Source organism: Tinamus guttatus, unplaced genomic scaffold (assembly GCF_059628265.1).
Source record: "Tinamus guttatus ecotype Peru unplaced genomic scaffold, ASM5962826v1 Tinamus_guttatus_pri_ptg000125l, whole genome shotgun sequence".
NCBI classification, from domain to species: Eukaryota; Metazoa; Chordata; class Aves; order Tinamiformes; family Tinamidae; genus Tinamus; species Tinamus guttatus.
The window spans coordinates 2,379,853-2,404,129 of record NW_028288659.1 but is presented as its reverse complement, the minus strand read 5'-3'; the positions used below and the strand labels follow the sequence as shown (position 1 = coordinate 2,404,129).

The window sequence follows — 24,277 nt, the reverse complement described above, 5'->3', positions numbered from 1 at the left end:
CTTAGGACCACACAGACAATATCGACAAGCAGAAAACAAAACAGGAAAAAACACCCCTGAAAAAGTCAGGAGAGGTACTGATGACAGGGTTACAGCACTCACCACACACACTGGAAAAAAATCAGGATTTTCGTGTTTATGCTTTTGACACTAAAAAGTTTTGAAACAGTTTTTTTTTTTCTCTCTTTTTTAAAAATAGTCAGTGGACACAGCCATTTTGTTCAGAAGGATTTTCTTGGGGCGTCAGGTTCCTTCCATTTACGTGGAAAAAAAAAAAAGAAACAATTAAAAACATTGCTCTGCTTTTTTTAAAAAAATCCCCGGCACTCGCATCCCTGGCCGGGGTTCGGGCCGGGCACGAGGCCGCCCCGGCCACCGGCGCCGGCCCCCTTGCCTGGCCCTGCCACCCCCGCTCCGCTGGGGCAGTGTTAGTTATCCGTAACCCTCGGCTTCCTCTCGCGCGGTCCCGCTTTCCGTGCAGCTGGGGAGCGGAGCGGAGGCCTCTTGCGCTCCCGGATGCCTTGACGGTGCTATTTCCCTTTTCGCGTCGCCACTCGCTGAGGAGTATGGGCACTAGTGCTCGAGGGACACTTGTACTTTGCAAGGGTATCAGCACATCGATTCTTTACACCCTTTGTTAAAAAAGGAAAAAAAAAAATAGCACGCCAACATTGGCAATTAGTGCAGGAGAGGGGGATGCAGCCCTGTTAACCCTTCAGCAGATGTACAAATTTCCCAACAAATTGAGCATTAGCAGCAAACAGGTGGGAATTACAGGGGCAGATCAAAGGAGGGGCCCCTTGGTTCAGAAAACAGGGTTATGTGTACAGAATCTTTGACATTAATGCTCCTTTGTGCAAAATACTGAGAGCCACAAAGTACCAGAAAATCGGATAGTGAAGGTCAGTTCCAGCAGTGCAATCAGGAACGGCACTTAGAGCTTCGTGCATCACGTGCCTGTCACCTTCCATCTCCTGGACTTGGCAAAAAATGGATAATCCAAGGAGGGTTTGGCATTTCCCAGAGGGAAAGCTGGTTAAAGGCAGTCAGAATGAGAGATAATACCAGAAGCTTGGAGTTTGGCTTGGGATGCACTCCAGGCAGTTCTTCCAATCACCGAACAGTGCTAATGTTCTCACGCTGCAATTCTAGTGTTGTAAAGTCCTTTTAGTGTTTCTAAATGAGGTTTGATTCGGAGGAAAATATGACCTTGGACTCTTGGAGATCATGATCAAGCACAGTTGGAGAGTCAGATTTTACACTGTACATGGACTTCAGGCTTGAGTTATTTTTTTAGCTAAAACCCAGATAAAATAACCTACTTAAAATCTTCTACAGAGAGCTCCTCAAGTCCTTCCATATCTCAGGTTCTCCACAAATAACAGCTTGAAAGGAAAAAAAAAAAAAAGCAATCAAAACTTTCACAAGTCCCTTAGCAACTGTAACTTCATTAAACAGGAGAAGAAAATGCAGGTTTCCACAGATACCCTGGGAGCTGGACTCTGGGGTCAGGAGGAACCTGAATTTCCTAGAGTTACTATTCTGTTGGGTGACTGTTGCTCAACGGAGCTGTCTGGGTCTCCCTACCTGCTGACATCAGGGTGTCAGACTTTGAAAGAGTTGCAGTGGGCTGGGCAACTGAAAGGGCATCTGGTATGTGCACACACGTGCCCTTTCTGCCATAGGTCTGATAGGCCACACCTTGATGGATTATGATAACAAAATCCATCACTTACAAACACCTAAGGCCAATGGTATGGTATCCCATACATGAGAAAAGAAATTAATCACTGGTCATTAAATCACAGCAGCATCTCCAAATCACAGAATTCCTCGAGCTCTTCAACATGACAAGATTGCTGAGCAAGCAGGATGGAGAGTTCTTCTGCAATATTTCAATGGAGATCAAGTCAGATCAAGTTTGTTCCCAGAGGAGATCTGCTTTCTCCCCAAAAGCCCTTTACTGAGGTCTAAAACCAGTGCTTAAGATGGTTGAGAAGCCCTAGAAGTTAACAGGAGTTAATGAGCAAAATCGCCAAGGCCCAATAACCCAGATGGGAGGAACAGCAGGTGTGTGGCTCGGAGATAAAGACCAAATGGCCAGTGTGAAAACCAGCCAGGCTTGACAAATCCTTTCCAGGAAGAGGCTGGGAGACATGGAGAGTGTAAACAGGGAGATTCACCCGGTTTCAACCGCGCGGGTCCTGCGCGCGCTGTCAAGGCGGCCGCGCGCCCTTTGCTGCGGCCCTCTCATTTCTAGGAACATCAGCCACAGGCCAGCGGCTGAGGTGAAAACCCACGAGAACCAGCACTGAAAACCCGGCTTGTCCTGCGACGCCTGGGCAAAGCACTAAACAAGGGGAACTGAAATAACAGCCAGAAGTGACCACCCTCGTCTCCCCTCCCCCTGCCCTACAGCAGAAACCCTATCGAGGAGCATCTCAGTAAGAGGTTTACAAGCAGGAGTCATTTGAACCATCGATAAGGGAAATTCCACAGCTTCTCACAGAGGAGGGATTGTTTTACAGCAGGGAACCAGGGCAGCTGCAGAGCTGACCATATAAGTTAATGAGATAGCCAGGATTGGTGGTGGCGGCACGATGATGTTAGGCTGATGGCCGTGATGGTTTTACAGGCAGCATTAAATTCCTTGAGTGAGTAATTAGGGGCGATGAAGAAAAAGCAAGAGGAACGATTTCAAAACCCCGGCTCCTATCGAAACGTGCTGACTCAAGCGGCAGGGCCCGGGGGTGGTGCTGGTATGAGGCACGGCTCGCGGGCGCGCACAGTCACCGTCTACGCGCCTTCCGGGCCCCCTCGGCAGCGCTCGCGCTCCCATTGCCCTCCCGTTCCACGGCAAAAGGGAAAGCTGGGGATGGAGGCTATTACTGCAGCGAGAACTAAAGACACATTCCCTGACTGGCAAAGCACTAGCCGTTCAAAATGTGCCAAAGGTGTCAACTACCCCTGCTTTGGAAGCTTACATCTGGTTGTTGATATAGCTTATTCTTCCAAAGATATCTGCAGATGAAAATGGCCTTTTGGGCACCCTGCAGATGGTGGTGTTTATCGCAGAGTGTTGACAACCCACTATATCTTTTGGTAACAGTTAAAGTAGAATGAATTTTGATGTGATTTACTTTAAAGCAATTAGTTTTCAAGAGAGCCTGTGCAGCTATATAAAGGATCTGTCAATCTTGCTCGATTTTCAGTGCTGGTTTGAAAAAAGCAGGGTGCATTTAACTTCCTCAAGCTTTTGCTGACCTCCTTTCCAACAGAAGAAATCAGTCATTTCTAAAGATAAAAATAAGACAAGGACATACACGGGAGCTGGGCGGTGGGTTTAAAAGATGAAGAAGTCAAGTTTTTTTTTCCCTTAAAGTGACTGAAACTTTTTGCCTAGAATAACAGTTTAGTGATTAAGCTCAAAACGTAGTAGGTTATATGAAATAAAACTACAGGCTCTGAATGGGAGGTCTACTGAGAGATGGATGATGAACACTGTATTTTGCTGATATGTCTAGAATTTGTAAAATCAGCTGGAGCTACAGCAACGGCCACAGGAGTCAGTGGATTCATAACTAGGAAAAAAGAGACTAGGAAGCCAAAATTCCTTCCACTGCTGTGTCGAGGGTTGCTCTCCTTTCCTCCCGTTCTTGTTCTCTTAAGTAATATGAGAAAGCTAAAGGGGAATAATTCCTTTAAGGAGCACCTGGGGAGATGTTAAAGGGTTCAGTCCTGCAGGTGCCCCCAGACACACACAAATGTTAGTAGTTGGGAAAACATGCACCCCCTTTAATGCACAGCCCCAGAATGAACATCCTTGTCCTACTCATAAAATGGGATTCCCATTTGTTGCCCCAAAGGCAAACGGCTCTGCTGTTGGAAGTCAGGTTACCTGCCAGCAGGGGCTTTAACAAGAGCCAAAGACTGAGGGGAGCAAGACCAAGGCCTCGTATACATTAAGAACGGTATTGGTTTAACTAAAGCTGTGCTGTTATATCTGTGTATTCAGCTGGGTGCCAGCTCCAGTAGAGATGCTGCTCTTTTTATGAATGGGTTATTGCTCTGAACTCAAACTGATTCCTTGTCCACTTGAGGTAAACCAAAATAAATTAAATTATAGAAAAAGCTCTTTACCAGTTTACCTAAATTAGTTTACCTAGTTTTCAAATCATAGTTTTAAGCTAAATGATGCGATTCTCTTCTGTAGGAAATGCCCAAGGCTATTTTGATGGCAGTTAATGTTCACATAGCTGTTGCCTGAAGAAATTAAGTCTGGGAGGCTGATGTGTTGACCACACCTGCTTGAAAGAGAGCTCTCTGTAAGAACATAAGAGATATAGGAGATTAAACTATGATGAGAAAGCTCAGCTAAAAAACCCAAGAAGCCAACAGATGAAAATAATTACCTGAAAATACGCTCCACTCAGCACTCCAGAGTCAGATCAGTGAACAATAAAAATCAAAGTTAAGTAAACAGAAAGCAGCAACATGCCTACCTTCTTCCCCAGCTTCTGGATGAAGTAGCTAATGGGACTAAACAGGGAAACTTTCCCCTCCTCTCTTAATTATTTAAGAATATAAGAAACACTGAGATAGGCAGTGAGACCTGAGCTAGCTAGCTGATGCTGGCCAGTTGCGACCCATAATCACAGCACACTCGGTTTTAGGTTTTAGCACTATGAAATTCAGGCTTTCAGCTTTTATGAGAAAAAAAAAAGAAGCAATAAATGAATAAAAGGCAAAAGCTACCCTCCCACAACCTCAACTAGAGCTACTAGGATTCAGTGGTTCCCCTCTTCTTCGCTTAATAGACTTGGAAGAGCTCTGCTTAACTGTATCCAAAAGACGTAACACCAAGAACAAAATCAACAGGGAAGCAGATTATAAAGTAGAAAGGCAGTAAGAAGATGAATGCAAACATGACTGATTAATCATAGATTGGAAGAATCTAGGAGCACGGAGTTTTTAGAGTGTTTTTTTTTGCTTATGCTTTCTTTGTAAAAGGTGCACCAGAAGTTTCTATTCCGTTTCCTGTCTTTCACGTTCCTCTCCATTCTCTTGACTCCTTGGGCTGACGGGGCTTGGCCACGGGGTGTGCTTGCTCTGGTGGGGCCGGTACCGAGGTCATGACGACTCCTCGAGTGCGTTGACGACTTGCTCCAGGATGTCAGGGCAGTGATCAGCTATCTGCTGCAGGATGGCATTGGCAAACTCTTGCAGCTCCGCGCTTTCCTTCTCACCCTTTTCTAACTCGTTTTGAAGCTGCAAGACACAAACACAGCCCCCTTAGTTCCCTGTTATTAAACATGCTCATCACAAGTCTTGCCCAGGAAGCCCAGTATTAAATTGAAATAGTATTTTTAAAAAGGGAACTAGCAGAAATCTAACATGCTGGGCACTTAACAGGATTGTCGTCTTTCCTTGGTGACTCCCTCACTGGCCAACAGCTACCAGCCAAGTCCCCGCTCTTTGTTTCACATTTTCACTCTGCAGGGACCAGCCTTGTGACCTTCCCAGTTAAGGTCATGTCAACATGGAGAAGCTAAGTGGCTTAACTGTTCCAGAATGAATTGTTTCATGATAACTATCTAGAAAAGCTTCCTCTGCAGAATACTCTGCTGAAAGCAACGTGAATTCCGGAAGAAACATGGCATTTTGCTAGCATATTAATTATTTCAAACAAGTTGACTTTTACATGTGAATAACAGAATTTACTTGCATGAAATCAATAAAAAAAGCTATACTCCCCTGTCAACCTGAATTCTAAGTTTTCTGTGGAAATACTAATTTTGCTCAGAGATTAGACTTTCTAACTCAGACATAAGCATAATTGTGGTGGAACACGCACATTTTTATTTACTAACTATAAGCTTTCTATTTGATTATTCACTGTTCAGATTACTACAATTCTGGCTGGAATTTAGTTCAAAACGAGACTTTGTCTCATGCATTCTTTGTATAGTCTATAAACTGCCTTTTTTTTTTTTTTTCCAGCAATGGCATTACAAACTTACCACACACATCGGAGTATATGTGAATACACTAGTCTAGTTCTGAGTCTAATACCACTGCCATGATTAGGGGCCCACAGAATTGTAATGAAGAGCAGGAAATGTCTGCCTCTAGTAATGTATTTATCTGACCAGGAATTGGCAAAATGCTAGTCTGCGAGCTGTGCAAAACCCTAAGTAAGGCTGTAATTTGTGCAGGTATTTTAGGGATTACTGTAGTCACAGTGGTGTAAGGAGCTAACAGAACGAGGAAAAGCAGCATCTCTTATTACCCAGATGATGCAGTCAGATAAACTGGACAAGCTTTTGCACATACACCACTTCATACACTACATATTCAAGAAGAAAAAAAACCAACTCATCTGCTTTTCTGCGGATATAATTTATTCTAATGAAATCTACTCCCTGTGAATATAAGACAAGCATGTTTGTAGTGGGTGCATGCAGTTCCTAGATGGATTCTGAAGTTTACTGTAAGCTTTTGGCATTCAATTTCCTTTGCTATTTTGAGCAGTTGTCACAAACAGTTTACCTATTTCTGAAGCTGAGTTTTAAAATTTCACTGTTTTGAGTTTCTAATATTATCTGACCAGCCTGCCACATTTTTTTATCCTTAAGTTATTAATATACTATTTCTACTGTGCTGATAGATTTTTATTGGAACTGTACGGTGTCTGTATGTGACATGGAAAGAATGTAAAACTGGAGTTTTTCATCCATGAAGGGATAGTTGGTCATTGATATATGATTTGATTTATATCTTGTACTTCCGTAACATTGCTCTTTATACAAGCTGAGAGACCTGTCAGGCATCAGGACAACAGTTTTGTGGTTGCCTTAGTAAGAGTACAATGCATTGGGAAAGGTTATACATAGCTCCACTTTTACAGTAAACTTTTACTTTTTTTTTTTTTTTTTTTTACAAATTACCAACTTTTATTTATACAGCAGACTCTCTTCAGTGATGATATCAAGTAAAAGGCATAGGTGATGGTTCTGGGATTAACAGAGATACTGCAAGGAATACCACATAAAATAAAGAACCTAGGAACAGCTACACAATAAATACAAGAGCATTTTAAGGAAGCTACAGCATAGACTTCTATAGACAAAAGTGAGAGAAAGGAAATTAAAATGTAAGCTTGCTGCACTATTCCCTTTACTAGGCAGAGTAACATATAGTAAATTATTTGGGTTTTGTATGCAGAATGTTAGCTTAATGTGTTCTTATGTGCTTTGTTCCTGGTGGCTGCTGTACTCACTGAGCAGCTATATGAATTTGAGAGGGGCTTATGCCAAGAATCACAATGCAAGAGCAACCTGATCCTGCTTCTCAGGGTGACATGAGCTATGGAAGTGGGGAAAACGAGAGGGAGGGGAGGACTCTGGGCTCTGTAAAAGCGCTCAGGGGAGAAAGGGAGGAGAGAGGGGATTCAGAAGTAGCCCCGTAAGGGCTCGGGAACAGCATGCTGTGGATATACGATTAGCTTGGTTCCAACAGCCTGGCAGAAGTATTAGTCGGGAACTCGCAATGGATGGATAAGCCTAGGAGAGATCCCGTCGGCAACCAGGATTGAAAGAGTCAACACAGCCAGCGAGGAGCAGTGCTGGATATTAAGGGGCAGGAGACGCCGTGTGAGGAGCAATGTTCTGAGTCTCCGGTTGCTCCGTCTAGCGAAACCCCGGCAGTTCACGTGGCCCTGGCTGAAGCAGCCTGCAAACCACCTACTCGCTGGCAAACTCACACGCTTGGTTTGAGCATCCAGCTGCAGGGCACGGCTCCCTTGGCTTCCCCAGCCCCAGAGGGAGATTTCATGGCCATCTTAATCAGGAGAGTGCAAGTACCTGGAGGTTAGGGGAGAGAGGAAGCCATGGAGAAGAGGCACACGATGCATTTCTCCTTCGCTTCCATCAGCCCCTTGCAGGAGTCTCTCCTCAGCACCCGGCCTGAGAGAGCAGGGCCAGGAGAGGGCAGTGTTAGCAGGGAAAGCGTCAGCGCGCTCCCGCCGGCTGCCACCGCCGGAGCAGGGATGGGTCCCGTGGCATTCCAGCCACATCTTCCAGGTGGAACCCCAGGCCAGGACAAAGCAGTTGAGGAACCACCAGACACTAATCAAAACAGCTCAAAGGGTTTCACCTTCGAAACTGAGCGGAGGTTGGTGGACCTGAAAGGACCCTACTGGTCATCCTCCACACAGGAACACAGCAAAGTCCGCAATTCCGTCCTTTCTGGCTGCATTACTTATCGTATGTGCAAATGTAACACCAAGATTGCTTCGAAAATCAGGTTAAGTACAATAAAATGGGCCGACGCTGGAGTTTAAATAAATTAAGTGCAACTAAAAGCAACAAATTTAACCAGATGAAGAAATTGTTTCTAAGATACAAGTTCTGGAGCACCACGAGTCCAGGCAAGCAGTATTTGCTTCGCAAATCAACATCTGCTGCCCTGCATGTGCCCAGGGGAACATAGCCCTGAAGAAAGGAGCACTGGAGTGGGGAGCTTCAGCTCATCTAAGTTTAAGAACTTAAATACAGCCAGAGTAATTAACACAGCCAGAGTAATTAACTAACTTAACACGCTTCACACTTAAATACAGAGTAATTAACTCTGTGGCTGGTTGCAGCATTTCTAGATCATCCATATAATCTCCATTTATATTGTTCACTTTAGGAATGGTTAGACCAGAATACATCACTTCTCATTCAGACAAGCTTCTTCATGGGGAACGGCCAGTTCTCCATGGTATGTTTAGACTCATCTAGAGGTTTGCAGTCTCAAACATTAGGGAACTTTCCCTAAAATTATCAACGGTTTTGCTCTTGGTTTCCAAGATCTTCTTGTTATGAATGCAAATGAAAGCAGTGTTATCATCCCCAGACCCTGAGTGCCTACCCTTAACACTCAGTCATTTCGTTGGCTATTTCAGTCCAGGATACGCTCCTCTCATGAAAATGAGAAAAGAAATCGCAGACATTAGAAAAGATGTCTAGTCGATGACAAGTGAAAACAGGCAACTCGGAAAGACAGGGATAGAAAGGACTCCAGAAGCAGCTTCACAGTATTTATACTTTATCTACAGACAGAAGAACAAGAAGTACCTTCGGTGTCTTAAGAGAATATAAGGTTTCAGATTATCAGCAACAGATTCAGACCGCTGCTGCCTTCCTGGATTTAGAACAAGTCCTAGTAAGAATACCTTGCCATTTATAGTTTCAGTGCATTAGTGGAAGAAAGAAATGGCTACAAATTCAGCTTGCATTGTGCTTTTCTGGTCCAAGGTATTTCAGAGGCTATTTAAAGATTGAAGGACTGATTGACATTCAGAGGGAAAATAAAGGTATAAAATAATAGCATCGTATTTCTTACATTCATTAGATGAATTGTGGTGCTGATCTGCAGACCGTGAGATGCACTTATCCCATAACTCATTAGCAACTTAGGCTAAGCACCTTTTAAATTTACTTATATGAAGAAAGTCCCCTCTTTGAAGGGTTACTTTCTTTCTACTAATAATTTCAAGCAAACACTGATTATAAAAAAAAAAGAAATAAAGTTACATTTCATGTAGACAAGTTTGATGCTATGGACAGTAAAACTCCATTTGGAGTATGGAGTAACTATAAAAGAGCAAAAAAAGGAAGGTTTTTTACAGGATTTCTGTAAGACCACATGATGAGGACCTGGAACTTGGCTTCTGCTAAAGTTGGGTATTTCAGTGTCAAACTATGGTTAGTCTGAACAATTTATTTAGAGCTTAAAATCACAGAAATAAGTGACAAAAAGAAATTCAATGATTTGATTTTGACTTTTTTTAAAAAAAACAAAATATGTATAAATCAAACTAAACTGTATTTTAGGCAAAATGTCAACCGCTTTTCCATCTCCCCAAACCAACTTGCGTAAATAGGTATGTATGAAGTAGTAAGAGCCAATTTCATATAATCCTTTTTTCCCCTCAACTTCATTAGACATATATTAGACAGGCTAAGAAAAGGTGAGGATAGGGATATGGAAATGTCAAACTTCATTTTTTATTTTTTCATGTAAAAGGAATTTCAAATAATCCCTTAAATATTTTTGTTATATCTGCATTTTTTCCTTTAAAATATTTCCTATTTAAAATATTTTTATTTAAAAACAAAATAAAATTTCAAAGTGATCTTTTTAACTTAACGTAATTTTTTAAAATATTTGGGTTTATTTTGCCAAAATTATTTACCACACCCGAATAGAATTCACAACTGATTTCGAGAAACACATCATCAAAAATTTGCTGCGTGCTACTGTGAAACATATTAGAAATATTTTTGTACAAGGGATTTATTCTGCACCTTTGAGCATTTCTAAATCGTAGCGGTAGCAGGAATATTATTATTTCTTTGGTAATTCACAAACTGCAAAAAAAGGCAAGAATGGGAAGAAGTAATAAAGTATGGAATAAAGTAAAGTAAGTACCTATAAGTCACAATTTGCACTTGATTAAAAAATTTGTGAATCCTTGCAAGTAATACAGCCACTGCCCGTCAACAACAGCACTCCTTTCACAGAGGACAATTTTGTGCCCGTGTGAATCTGATGCACATTATGCACTGAAAATAAACGCTGTTATCAAGTTCAGAAAACTACTATTCAGTGCAATTTGCAGTATAAATTGTAATTCTTGCCTGTATCAGAGTGTTATCTTCTTAGGACACCTCCCTTTGAACTAAGCACACATAATGGGCATCTGTTAGTGTCGAAACTTCAGCCCTTTCGGCTCTTTCCCTGTTATCGGTTTCTCTTTAGGAGAAAGCATAGAGGCCAGCACCCTTTTTTATCACATAGTGATGAAGAATCTTTTCAGGTCTAAAATTTTGACAGCTATTCCAAGCAGGATATTTCCATGGAACAGTTTGGTTTCACACAGCCCAAGCAAACACAGGAGGGAGCTGCCCCTGCCTGCGGCGCCCACGCGGCCCCTGCGCACAGCCAGCCACAGGCAAGTGGCAGGAGCTCACGCTGCCATCAGATTCCCAAAAACTCCAGGAGTACCACAGCACCCACGCAAAGCCCGGAGAAAAGGATGCTTCTTACTAATAACAACACAAGTGGAGAGGTGAAAGGCCCTCAAAAAATAGGCTACGGCTTCTGCTTGTAGGAGTTTTTTGAAATGACACCATGGTAAATTTTAGGCACAGCACTCACACACAGAGCACTTGGCAATATCCTGAAAACCCTGCTTTTCTTTTCATAGTCGACCTTTCAAGTTAAGCATAATTAATGTTACTGATTGATAGCTTATATTCTAAGTAAAATTAATAATAGTGATTCCATGGGTAGATAAGAAAGGATAATGCTACGGTAGAGCCAAGTCAACCCATGGCTAATGATTATGATTTATGTTCTTATTTAAGAACTATCCTGATCCCAGGTTCCCATCCTCACCCATAATACTAACTAACAGGAACATATAAAATGTACACATTTTAGAGAGGTCCTATATCCATTATTTTCCTTACTCACCTCAGGAAAAACATTTGTACACAAAGAAGTATGTAAATTGCAACTACTACTTGCAATTTCTATCAGAGTTCAGAAGCAGGCTGCTTAACTTAGAAATACTTTATGTATTCTCCAAAGATTACAGATTGAAAGCAAATGACATAAGTCAGGTGTGGAGGCTAACAAGTTAATAGAAGACAGGTCAGAAAAGGCAGGCAGGGCAACAGAATAATTAGGAGTGGGCAAACACAAAACATAGCAGAGTAATTTCTTTATAGAAACTAAGTAAGTTGGATAACTTGTCATAAATGATACAGAAACAAGAACACAAGAGAAATAAGATTGTATACTGTATACTGTATATTGTTATATGTTATTAATCTATTTGGTCTCTTGTCTCTAAACTTTCTTAGACCACTGCCTTCCAATCACAGTACAGCACACCAGTGATAACATTTAAATGTTGGTTTCCAGCATGGTCCTTTTTCTTCTTTATGTTTTTTCCTTTGTGACAACAAGAGAAAAACAAAAACTGAGCTATAAGTAAAATATGGACTATATCATTATGTTCTTAATGTCATTGCCCTTCATACAGGAATAAAATCCCTAACTTAAGGGCAGCCATCTGAAATGTGAAACACAGTAGTAGCTCTACAGAGCCCAACAAGATTAACATAATGATACGTTTAGGACAAAGTGAAAGAAAATATTGTATTTAATAGAAATTGCTAGGATAATGCAATTATTTATAATGAATGAAAGGAATGTTTATTTCTCAGTCTAAAGACCTGGAACACTCTCCTTCCTTTCTGGTAACTTCAATTTTTTAATAAAAAAGATGAACAAGACATGAACTGGTCAAAAGAGGCCAGATCCAGAAACTGTGCTGGTTAACACATTTGGAGACACTGGGTCAGAACTGACTCAAAGGAATATTTTCCACCAAATGCATAACTTAATAACATGGTTCCCGAGCATGAAAGATTCCTTACTGTCCGCAACGTAGTCTAGTACACCCAGTTTAGATTGGTTTTGGAAATACAACGTATTCATAAAGTACTGGCTTCAGGCCTTTATTACAGAATGGACTTAAATTTTACTACAGTAACTCAGTTTTAGAAAATATGTTTGATAAAATGCCAACAAAGTCAATTCAAAGAATCACATAGCATTTTGGCCGCATATTTTGTTTAAGATCAACTGAAGTCACTAAGGAACACAGTTGAATTCCATGGTAGCATAAAGAACATATTATACCTGAAAGGTACCAATTATTAATCAAACTTTGAGTCCACAAAATTATTTATGTGGCAACAAATTCCCCATAGAACCATGGTGTTGATGCTGGCAGACACTATTCCAATAGCTACTTGTATACGAGATTCCATGGATCGCTGTGGTGATGTGCTGGAAGAGTGAAGAGCTTACGTCTACTTCATACACTCATTTTACCTATCAGAACGAGCCACAGAAAACTCCTAGCTGAACCTCCCTCATCAAATATGAAAGACCTACAGAGCATTGGTTATGATGAAACACAGCAGGACCAACCTTTGCCAATAAGAGCTGCTGCAACGGGATATCACACCTACAAAAGCAGCCATAGGAAAACATAATTCTGAACTATTTTTAAATTTAAAAAAAAAAAAGTTCCAGCTTACTGGTGAGAAGTGGACACGTTTGCACCACTCCTCATTTTCAATTTAATGTACCCTCCCTAATCACATTAGCACTACTTAACATTCAAGAGGATTATTTTTTTCCCACTGAGGCTGCAGAAGCATTCTCTACAGAAGATCATATTAGAAGGGACAGGAGTGAATTTAATGCACTGGATTTGAACTAATTTACAAAACTCATTAAAATTCCAAAGTTGCAAAAGGTAGGTATTCTACCATGGGCTGCTGTGAACCTGGAGAACTAACCCTCCCTCCCCTCCCATGGGAATATTTTAAACACAGTTAGAAAGGGGAAAGCTCTAAGACCTGAATAAATAAAGTGTTTTGTAAATCAAAATATATCATTAGTTTGCATTTTTCAACTTACATTCATTAAATAAGATCTAGACTGAGTGTGGGGAAAACTACTTAGATGGTAAGTTAGTTATATATAGGAATCACAAGTGGAGTAGTAATTTTAAACAACTGTGGGAGGCAGTAGAATTAAGACAGCAATGGGAGAGGATGGAAAAATATATTTCTTTCTCATCTCCAAGACAACTTGGATAATTATTTCCACGACAATTCGTACTGTATTTCTTTGCCATGCAACAAATAAATGTTGCTAATAGACTGGCAAAATGTGAAAGAAAAATAATATGTTATCTTAGGGCAGTACACACCTGGAAAAAAAAAAAACAGATTATGTTTTGGGTGTACTATCTACTTAGGAGGACTATTTGCCAAAGAAAATCTTCTCTATTTTCTTCACCTACATCGCTTGATGTTATAGAAGATATCACCTACTCCCATAGACCCTGACCCTCAATATACTCAAAGACCATCACAGCTATAGTAAGACTAGTCTGTCTATTTTAGGAAAATTCAGTCTTTGCTTTAATTTTACTTTCAGAGATGCCTCCTATGCACACCAGAGGGTTTGGCATGCAGTACTTCACCCCAGTCTGAAAGCCAAAGTGGTTCTAAATAGCATGCTTCCTATTTTAAAAAGCAGCATAGGAGCTCTGCCTCCTCACTGCATGAGGATGGCCAGCATCATTCTGAAAAACTTCTAATCCCAGATCGGTGGCTACAGTCTCTATGAGCACAAGACGCCGACTCGCTGGGCATAGGGGACAACAGGAAGAAAAAAGAACATGTCAGATCTGCGGAGGCAAATGTAGATACAGAGCGAGGCACATAGGCTACGGTTGTTCAGACAAGAGTATGAAGAAGGCAGGTACAAAGACAGAGACCCACTGCCCTGTACCATCTAAGTCCTGTTACAGACATATTTATCTCTAGAGGTCTGCTCTTCTTTCAAAACTGTTAGACTTGCTTCTGTTAGCTGCCTGCAATTTGGCTTCTGAGCTGCTGTCTCAAATTTTTGGATCACAACTCAACACTGAGCTGAAAGTGCAAGGAAATGAGCAAAAACATCACAAAAGAAGAAAAGCAGAGATGAAGCAGTCAGGCTAGAATCAAGATAGTGTTCATTGACCCACAAAACCACTTTTAACTACATAGGTCTTATATTAGTTTGAGTACATACTCAATACAGTTCTATATATACACATGGAAGTGAGTAATTTAGTGAAAGAATTGGCATTATAATCCAAAAGGTCAAAAAGACAAAATCAGTTAAACTTATTTTTGGTATAAATTCCTTAGATTAGTTTAGCTATAAAAGTTTAAGCATTCTATACTATAGTAGCAAAACTATAAATTAAAGAGTTGTAGAGACAAACAGCAGGGAGGAAAAAAAAAAAAAGAGTTGTGAGGAATCATGAATTACAGCAAGAAAAGAGCAGATAAAACCTGTCATTGAAGGGATTAAGGAAGGCATGACATCGTCAGACTTGGGAGAAAGGAAGATTATTTCAGCGGTTGAATTATAACCAGCCTGACTGTCTCCATAGAGACTTAACTGGACACGCCATTATTGAACTATTCCTCTCAGTGCTGTACTCCGAAACTCCTGGAAACACATTGTTAACACTCTTGAACTCTCTATTAAAAGACAAATGTGAGTGACTGTATGCACGTGTGTGGATGGGGTATGTAGCACAGTGAGTCCTAAGCTTAGCTTAGGTGCAGGCAAGGGAGCAATACAAAAAAAAAAAAAAAATCAGAGCATACCTTACAAAGATGAGAAGATTCTACCCAAAGTATCTGATTCATAAAAATGCGCCAATTATAATTTAAGTGACTAATGTCATTAATCATTAATTAAAGATTTAAGATCCCTACTGACTATATCAAATTCTTACAGTAAGCAGCTAAATCTGTTAACAGATAAAATATGAAAAAATGGTATGTTGCATTTAGATTCCCAATGAGTGTGCAGATGCATGCCCTCAAGCACTGCAAAACAGATAAAATTTCGTAATAAATGCTAAATACCAATGATTCCAGAAGGTATTGCATCCTTCCATCGCTTTAAGAATGCATCCTTGCTTTCTGTGTTCACTACTTAGGGAATGATTTCACAGCACTGTGCGCGGCACATCAGTGAGATCTATGTCAGTGCTTCTGGTCTTCACCCAGAGCTTCAGACCACAAACTCACCTGCTCCTGAGTCATCTTCTGCAGGTCTTTCTCCCAGGCTGCCCGGTCATCATCCAGGTGGTAGGAAGCAGGAGGGGTGAGTCCACGCAGAATCAGGGGGTCACGGTCATGGCAGAGGGCTGTCAGATGTCCAATGTACAACTTCAACTTGCTGCGATTCTGATCAAGTTCTAAGAGGGGCTGAATTATCTGAAATAAGAGGACAGGAATAGTGAGGAACAGCCTGAGGCTCACGCAACACGGAATGCAGAAATCAACCACTAATTCATAATCTTTCCACTGGAAGAAACCTGAACACACAATATTCCTGCCCCACATTATTCCTTTCACCCAACAACCATCCAGCACCAATGCAGAAGGCAACCAAGCACACAAGAAGGAGGGAATGTGGTGATGATAGATGGCTTATTAACATAAAAACAATGATGACATGGGGTAAAAAATGAAACAGCATAAATTAAATGGATTGTCTATTGACTGCTCAGCAGTGCTTCAGTGCTAACTCTTTGCTTTAATGAACACAAAATCTTCTGAGGAAAATTCTGTTTACAACAAGGCAATAGTAATGTAAATTCTACCTTGTTTTGCAAATGTTTAGTAGCAACATACACATGCACTGAACGGATTCTGAAAACAGTAGTTTCTAATGATGTCAAGATGCGGGTTTCTAAACTGATCACATCTCTAATGTAGAATTAGGACAAAGACATTAATCAAAAAGTCTTTTATAGTCCTGAAAAGGCAAAGATTTCTATTTTATTATGCAGGTCAGGTTCTATATGATAAGACTGAAAAACTAAAACCAAGGAACTCTTTTAATTCATTACATTCTGTCATTTTGCCTAATCTGAATCTGATCTAGGCTCCTCATTCCAGTCCCTGGAACTAGAGTTCCTGCAAAAAGCATCTGAAGAGTCAATTTTCCACCTGTTTTACTGAAAAGTAGAGCTCAAGCACACATACAGAGACTTGTATACCCCCACAAGAATAGGAAGGCTGCCCTAGGCGTTCCTGGGCACACACTCACAGTGCAGCGCACACAGCTCCAGAGCTTGCAGCGGTGGAAGGCGAGGAGGAGCGCGGTGCCGTACTGCAGGGCTCTAGCTGGGGGAGCCCGAACGCCCCGTCCTCGCACCGGCAAGCGCCCGGTGCTGCCCGCCAGCGACTGCACCTGCTGCTGGCTGGCGGGCCCGGGACGCCCTTTCAGCAGGGCACCTCTGACCCCGCTAATGAACGAGGAGAGAGATAATCTCCGAGTCAACAGACGCAGGGTGCCGGGTGCTTTGAGCAAAGCCTCTGGCTCCAACGCCGGCTAACAAGGCTGTCAGGGCTCACTTACTTTGTTTTTAGCACTGTTCTACATGGATTAACTTCCACAGGGGGAGAGGACCGGAAAGCAACGGCTAAGCAGCTAACGAATGCCAAGCTCCCTGTCCTCCAGGGAGCTGGCTGCGCTCAGGAGCTCACAGCGCGACATCAGGTTGGCAGCAGCTGAGAAAAGCCCCGGTGACGGGGCCACAGGGGAGACACAGGACGCCTATAGAGAGGGTAAGCTCACGGGCTCTGCTTTAAATCCTTCAGCTATGTGATACACTGGGCCAACATTTGTTTGAAGATGTCAACACATATGAAAATATGGTTTGATACAGCAAGAGTGCAGACTGCAGCATGGCAGAGCACCTTCTTGTACCAGACAGTAGGAAGGGTTATTTTAATAGCATCAAAACGGTTACTCCCATCTCCCCTTCACCACCAAGCATGGCTGTCTTTAACTGAATACATCAAGTTGGCTGTTTGATGAGCAGGCACTACCTGCCCCTGTTTCTGTTTTGAATCACATTTCTTGAGATCCAAAAACGTACTGCCTGTATGAGTGAATCAACACATAGAGCTTTTAATTTCCTAGAAAAGATAGATAGATAGAAAAGATAGGTAGAAAAGACACCACTTTTCTACCTTTCTGACTAATCCTCTTGCCCACAGAGAGTAAAACAACAGATTGTTTTTTTGCCCTGAGAAAGCAATGTTTAATAAAAGTGTAAAACTTAGGCAGCTAATGCCTAATAATTAGCTACACAAACAATGTAGCAGCCGTCCTGCATTCTCTTTCAGGTAATAGAGCCTGCTGAACATCTGTCAGACATGTAGATTTCAGTCTGAAAAGAATCCGACTCACTAACCCTCTGAGCTTTCCATTGCAATGGGGCTCCCTCTCTGATGTAGACAAAAAAACAGAACTATCTAGCAAACGTTACGGAAGTACCTGATAAGTCGGGTACAAGTTCCCTCTGCCTGCACCCTTCCCCCGTACCTCGGGAAGCCTGTTCCCCTCTCTGGAAAGAAGCCAAATGAGGCATGTGAACGCTCGGAGCTAGCAGCGCTCCCAAAGCGGCTCAGAGCAATCGCGCCTCTCGCTTGGGATCCATTAAACCCCGCCAGTCAAGTAGGAAATGCCCTTAGAGCCGCGTTCCTGCCATATCTAATTTGAACGAGCCATTTAGCAGAAGGTGCCGCGCTTCCCACGCAGCAGAGCTGCCGCTGCCTTATCTTGAGAGGGTGGAAGAGCATTTGCGAAGGGGGATGGCAGCGCGGCGCTGGCTTCGCCAAGCAGATCATGTTCTCGTGACCAGCTCAGAGCTGCCGAGCTTTCTAGGAACACAGCGGCTGGCCAGACTTCCCTCCAAACCCAGGATTATCTTCAAACCCAGCCAGTCTTCATTAATTGCAGCGATGTGCTGAGAGCATCCTCATCAACGCATGGAATGAAGCCTGCATAATGTATCCACGAGCTCAGCGTCACGTTAATGGCCAGTTAGGTCTGGAAATGGATTTCACTAGACACAGCAATCGCTATAATGGTGAAGGAGAAACACGAAATGCCTGACGGAACTCCAATATGAAAACAAACTCTTTCTGCCTACTGATAAAGACATTTGGGAATGTATTTCAAAACCAATACCACTCAGAAACAGTAAGCTTTTTGAGCTTTCACAGAAAGTTTTCACTTACAGTATGAGAAATGTGATTCTAACTGAAGCTGTGGAAGCTATCGGGGCAAAAAAAGCTTTAAAATGAAATTATTACTGCTTCTTCAACTGTACTCCCGCTGTTGCTGTAAAATGGCCAGCTTAAATATGAATAACTACTTATAATTGGTTTAACGGTAAAAGTCTGCATTCAAACACACCTATGTTCAACATAGATAAGAAAAGGTACTTGTGCTGAGTGTGGCTGGAGACACCTACATAAATGTTTGGACACTTTTACTGTGAGAGACGAATACACCTCAGATACGGAGACTGTGGTGTCTTAAAGTTTGTCTGAATGGTGTCTAATGTAAATATGCTAAAATACACAGGTGGTTATATGAAGAAGAAAACCAGCAAATGGGTGGTATAACTGTAACACTGCTGAACTGACACAAATGCAATATTGACTATCCACAAACATCTGCAGAGCACAGTACGGTTTTAATCAACATGCTATAGGACTCTCTCACCACAACCACCAGCTCTAAATTATTGGTTCTCCATGCAGAAGGGCTAATAACCCAGTCACCTTTCTCCCTGCTAACATCCCCCTTGTCCTATGAAGTCAGCCACCACACTTTTCTTTCTCAGAACTATGTAATTAATGTTATTTAGCTATTTCAGAGAAAACTTTCTAAACTTCTCCTTAGCTATAAATCTGCAGCTTCCATTTTGGAACAGAAGAAATTTTGGAGCTTGTAGGTAAGTCTAAAATTTATCTGTTTTTTTTTTCTAGCTACATCAGCTTATATAATAAACATTTTCTCTATTACAAAACTTGCCTCCCTGGTCAGAATCATGCATATGGATCAAATGCCAAATGGATCTTTCTTACAAGCCCATACAGATGCTTCCTCTAGGCAAGAATAACCAAAAAAAAAAAAAAGGCGAAAATAGTTTCTTCTTGGCTTGGCACTGGCAGGACTGTTCCTGTACTCTCCTAATATCTCCTACTACCTTGCTTGCATGTATCTTGTGTGTAAACGCTCATTGCAAAACGCTAAGAGGGAAAGTACTGCAGATAACTGGCTTTCATCTTGCAACCTAATAATTCAGTAAGTTCTTCTCAACTTACTGATAAATCATTAAATATTTGAAAAAATCCCAGAAAGAACAGAGTTATAAAAAAGGCAGTAAAATGGAATTGAGATATATTTTGGGGGTCAAAGTAAAGGAAGTGAGGATACAACTGTTTTTTTTTTTTTTTTTTTTACCTAATGTGTTCGTTAGAAGAAAAGCATACAGAAGAAGAATCCAAACACTTCCAAGCAATGAACTGAGAAGTGCTCTAGCTTGCTAGCTTGTCAGATGTGACTGATCCCTGATTTTTTGAAGTCTGTAATTCTGTAAAGTCAAAAAAAAGTCTCCCAAACTTCAGTTCAGCCTGGACAAAGTGAATACATTTTGCAAACAGTCAAGTTAAACTGAGCTACCCCTTTACCACTTGTCAATCACATTCTCATACGCATGTGAGGATAGGAAATCATTTTCAGCTCCAGTTTTCAAACATTGTTGCATACAAATGCTAGTTTGCTGCCCGAGCAGCTTGTTTCCCAAACTACCATTGCCCAAGATGGGCTGAAAGCCTGGGAAAATATAGATACTTGTTAACAATAAATTATTGCAGGAAGGATCTGAAAAGTCTAGATGGATCATAGTGGCTCCTCAAATGTCAAAAAGAAACACATAGGAAAAAAAAATCCCCCATATCTTGTTTTTATTATAGATATTATGAGAAAAGAAAATTTTGTCTATGGTGCAAAATTTCCCATATTGTAAGTCACAGAAATAATCTAAGAAACAGAATGATACAGTCTGGAAGTATTTGCATGGGAAATTGAATTACACCTTCTCCCTGGCCATTTGTGCTTGTTTGGCAACAAATGCGAGGGTCCAAATACAAACAACATGTAATCATTGAATGCAGTGGAGTTTTATGAGGCATGAATTTGGCTTAGAAAGTGCAAAGCTTTCCCAAATTCAGCACAATTTATCACTGATGTCTTCCCTTCATTATTTTAAATGGAAACAGAAGAAAGTTCTCAAAAGACATTGCCTGACCCCAGTTCAGTTCAGCTCAGTTCAGTGCTGCACAGAGATACTTGGTTTCTTCAGAAGACCACAAGAGAAAAGCCCAAGGACAGGCTCAGTTTTCTTTAGATTTGTTTCAAAGACAAAAACGGATTTAAATCTACCCTTCACGATTATGTCCTCATGAAACGAAACAATATGCGTAAGGAGTTGAAAGAGATTGTGGCTATTTTGACAGAGTTGTCTCTTTCTCAGTTCTTTCCTGACAAAATCAATTAGGAAATCATTTTTATAAAGCAAATTCTTTTTGAAATTTTTATACACCATGAACAAATCCCATGGATTAATGATTTCCAGAGTTCACCCTCTTCACCTTGGGAAAAATCCAGACCAGAAGAAAAGAATAGAGAAAACACAAAACAGGGCAAGTAGTTTTTTCATTAGTTCCCTCCATTCAAATAAAATCACTTCTCTATAATGCAGGTGACAACCAAAGAATTGCAATGCGTTGCTGGGGTTCCTAAAGCACTGATAAAGCAGTTCACAAACATTTTTCACCATAACAAATCCAGACACTGGCAACTTTTGCTCACATGGGCTGTGGTACAAACTTTTGTGGGGAGCCAGGTATGAAATAGTAGGGAGTGCTGTATATCAGAAATGAAACACACTGGCAGGCCTGTTTGACGCTTCTGACTGGAACACTGGGGAACACTGCAGAGCTAAAGAGCTTGTCTACATGCAGGCAACAGGGCCTGAATTTTACCCATTTCCACAATTCCTGACACTCGAGAGCAAGAGCTTTCACAGAGACCCGCACTCCAGAACACGATGAATTGCACTGTGCTCCCACCGCACAGGGCCTCTCAGCTCTTCCTTTCCTGGTTATTGTACCAGCCCATAAGGTTAAGGGAAGGTCTCATTCCTAGCTGAGGTAAAGGAGAAAAAAAATCTGTGACTTAATTGCAAGATGAGGTCAGGACATAAAAATTCAAACGCTGGTTTTCTTTTTCAAAGTTCTCTTTTGTTTTCAACATTTCTTGGGAATCCAACAACACAGAAGTTTACTTTTGAAAAAAAAAGGGGATGGACAAAGTCGGGCAAGATATACAGAGATACTGAAATCTTACTCTGCTGTTAAGTGTGTTAAAATCTCCTTTGACTGTGAGTATCATTACCGTAAGTTGACACAGTTATCAAGTTAAAAATTTCAATGATAAATTCAATTATACAAAGCTGTGAAACTGGGTAGTCAAACTTAGGAGAAACAGAGAATTAGAATACCAGCAAGAAAAAACCACACTCCTCCAGCAAATGAAAACAAGTGTTTGCAGATTTTACATGGAAGCTACAGATTTAAATAGTACTATCCTGATTGAAGTTTTGTTAGGTGTAATTAATGAAATGGAAGTTTTGATTGCACAGAATTGTTGTGGCTTTTTTTTTCTTTAACACAGTAAAGAACATAGAACTAAGAACATAGTAGTTTGAGAAAAGCGAAAATACCAACCCACTTAATCCAGTCAAACCCTCTACCACTACTCTAAAAAAGAATGAACAAGACAGTACACTTCCCCCTTGCTGTTTTGCATTTTCCTTTTTACATCTGCTTGTTACGGGGGATGAAAAGAACCAGTGGCTTAACATGCTTTTGTTTGAAAGCACAAGACTCGCGTCCGGCACACCGGGACCATCTGCCCATGTGAACACATACATCAGAGATCGCATTTTTTCAGTCTCCCTACTGTCTGTTACACTGCTAAGGGAAAACAGAAAGGATTTCTTAAGTGCTCTACCAGTGCTCTTATAGTGAGAGGAGCTGTAACCTCCCTGTCCGCAGGTGATACGAATCTCTGTCTGGTCCCTCTCTAACACCAGCTCCTCACGCTGTCTCTCTCACTGTCTACATGACACTTCCGAAGCAAAGTCACGTGAAGTCGCAGGATGTCTGGCTCATCCGTCTTCGGGAATACTCGGGTTGTTTGCTCTACACTCAAATTCTAATCCCATGAACAAATATAAGTATTTATATAGATATAAATAATATTTCTCATCTATGTATCGCATTAAGCAAACAGATGTAGTTGGATTCCCTGGGGTGAGCCTAATATGAGCTGGAACTATAAATTCTGGCACCTTTCAGCAATTATAAACTTAACCAGCCAGGAAAATATAGCGTCTGGATTGGCTACATGCCCTTATCACATTTTATTTTAGTCATATTTCTCTCAAGATTATTTTCATAGTTAATGCATTGGAAAGCAGATTTGGGTTTGATTCTTCCTCTGGTCTAATACTGTTCCCCCCACAACTTCCTGAATAATTTCCTCTCCTCCTAACTTACAATGAGAAGGTACTTGCAATGACATCAACCAGCCCGGCTGCAGCAATGCATTCCCAGCCTGATTTTATTCTTGTAGGGAGTGTCGGAGCTCAAGTCCACTCTCTTTTATCCTACCAACACCGTTCAGTGAACAAGAGTTCACAGAAACTTCTCGCTCTGCATGGTTGCATTCTGGCCGGTGGATGAGGGCTATGAGAGACTTCAATGGCAGAGCAACTGGAAGGTGGTACAGACAAAATCTATAAGCAACACCTTTCACGGAGGCAGCCAGGTACAAATAAAAATGTTGGAATGTAGAACTCCTAGTTGCTACAAAGACCACGCAACTAGTGGAAGAGGAACATATTTAGCTGTAAATCAAAGAAGAAAATAAGACACAGACCTGAAATAATCGCATTTGCTAGAAAAGAATGATGGCCTTTTTGCAATTGTTTTGTTGAAAAGTCCAAATCTTTACAAAAAGAAACCAACCATCTGTTCTGAATGTTTTAAAATATAAGTATCTATTTGTGTTCCTCTTTGATCTATAAGAACAAGAGGAAGACAGTGATACAATCCAGTTACACCTCTTGTGATCACTTAATTCATCCCAGAAGTGAAGATTACAGAATTCCATCTGGAAATCTCAGTCTTATCATTCTGGGATCAGAATGAAAGTTAACGATATATCAAGATCAGCTCTTTGGTGCTGGTAGATAAAACATTCTTGACCAAAGAATATATATTTTTAAACATAAAATAGTCATTTAGATAGCAAAATAGTAGAGTTAAAAAAAAGGCAACAAAAGCATTGTTCTCAGAAACAGGGAAATGACTGGCAGCAGAAGTTAGCAACATTTTAAGGACAGCAGGCTTCTCTGGGTTGCCAGTCCAGCAATATCTTATTCAGTACAGGATAACATGTCAGTGGGGATACAGTAGGTGTGAAGGAGCTGTCTCTAAATCAGAAAGATGAATGTTAAGGAAAATCTTACTTAATTTGATTACAGCATGGGTTAAGTTGGTCACTTCATCATAATGAGATGGTTACTTACACTAAAGTAAGAAAGTCACTACCTAGGAAAGGCTTTCCATTACTCAGGGGCCTTACGGTCAGAGAAGAAAAGGCTATCCTTTGAAGAAAGGGAAACCTGCAAACGTCTTGA

The 24,277-nt window shown here is 41.2% G+C and overlaps 1 protein-coding gene and 1 long non-coding RNA gene across 10 annotated transcripts in view; both read right to left on the bottom strand.

Moving 5' to 3' along the window:
* Window positions 1-3,051: 3,051 nt before the first annotated feature.
* Window positions 3,052-4,131, bottom strand: LOC148595271 (uncharacterized). The gene is made up of 2 exons (XR_015913194.1): window positions 3,899-4,131; window positions 3,052-3,294 (listed from the first exon to the last, which is right to left on the bottom strand). It is a non-coding gene; the product is annotated as an uncharacterized LOC148595271 (long non-coding RNA).
* A 387-nt stretch (window positions 4,132-4,518) lies between these two features.
* Window positions 4,519-24,277, bottom strand: part of ERC1 (ELKS/RAB6-interacting/CAST family member 1) — a 263,972-nt gene continuing 244,213 nt past the window's right edge. For 6 of the 9 annotated variants that reach the window (XM_088521600.1, XM_088521601.1, XM_088521604.1 and 3 more), the window contains 2 exons: window positions 15,729-15,917; window positions 4,519-5,268 (listed from right to left, as the gene is read on the bottom strand). In XM_088521600.1, the coding sequence (XP_088377726.1) occupies window positions 5,131-5,268; window positions 15,729-15,917 (327 nt within the window). In that variant the 3' untranslated portion in view covers window positions 4,519-5,130. Of the gene's footprint in view, window positions 5,269-15,728; window positions 15,918-24,277 lie in introns of those variants that run through there. The other 3 variants (XM_088521607.1, XM_088521606.1, XM_088521608.1) reach the window with 1 other exon arrangement.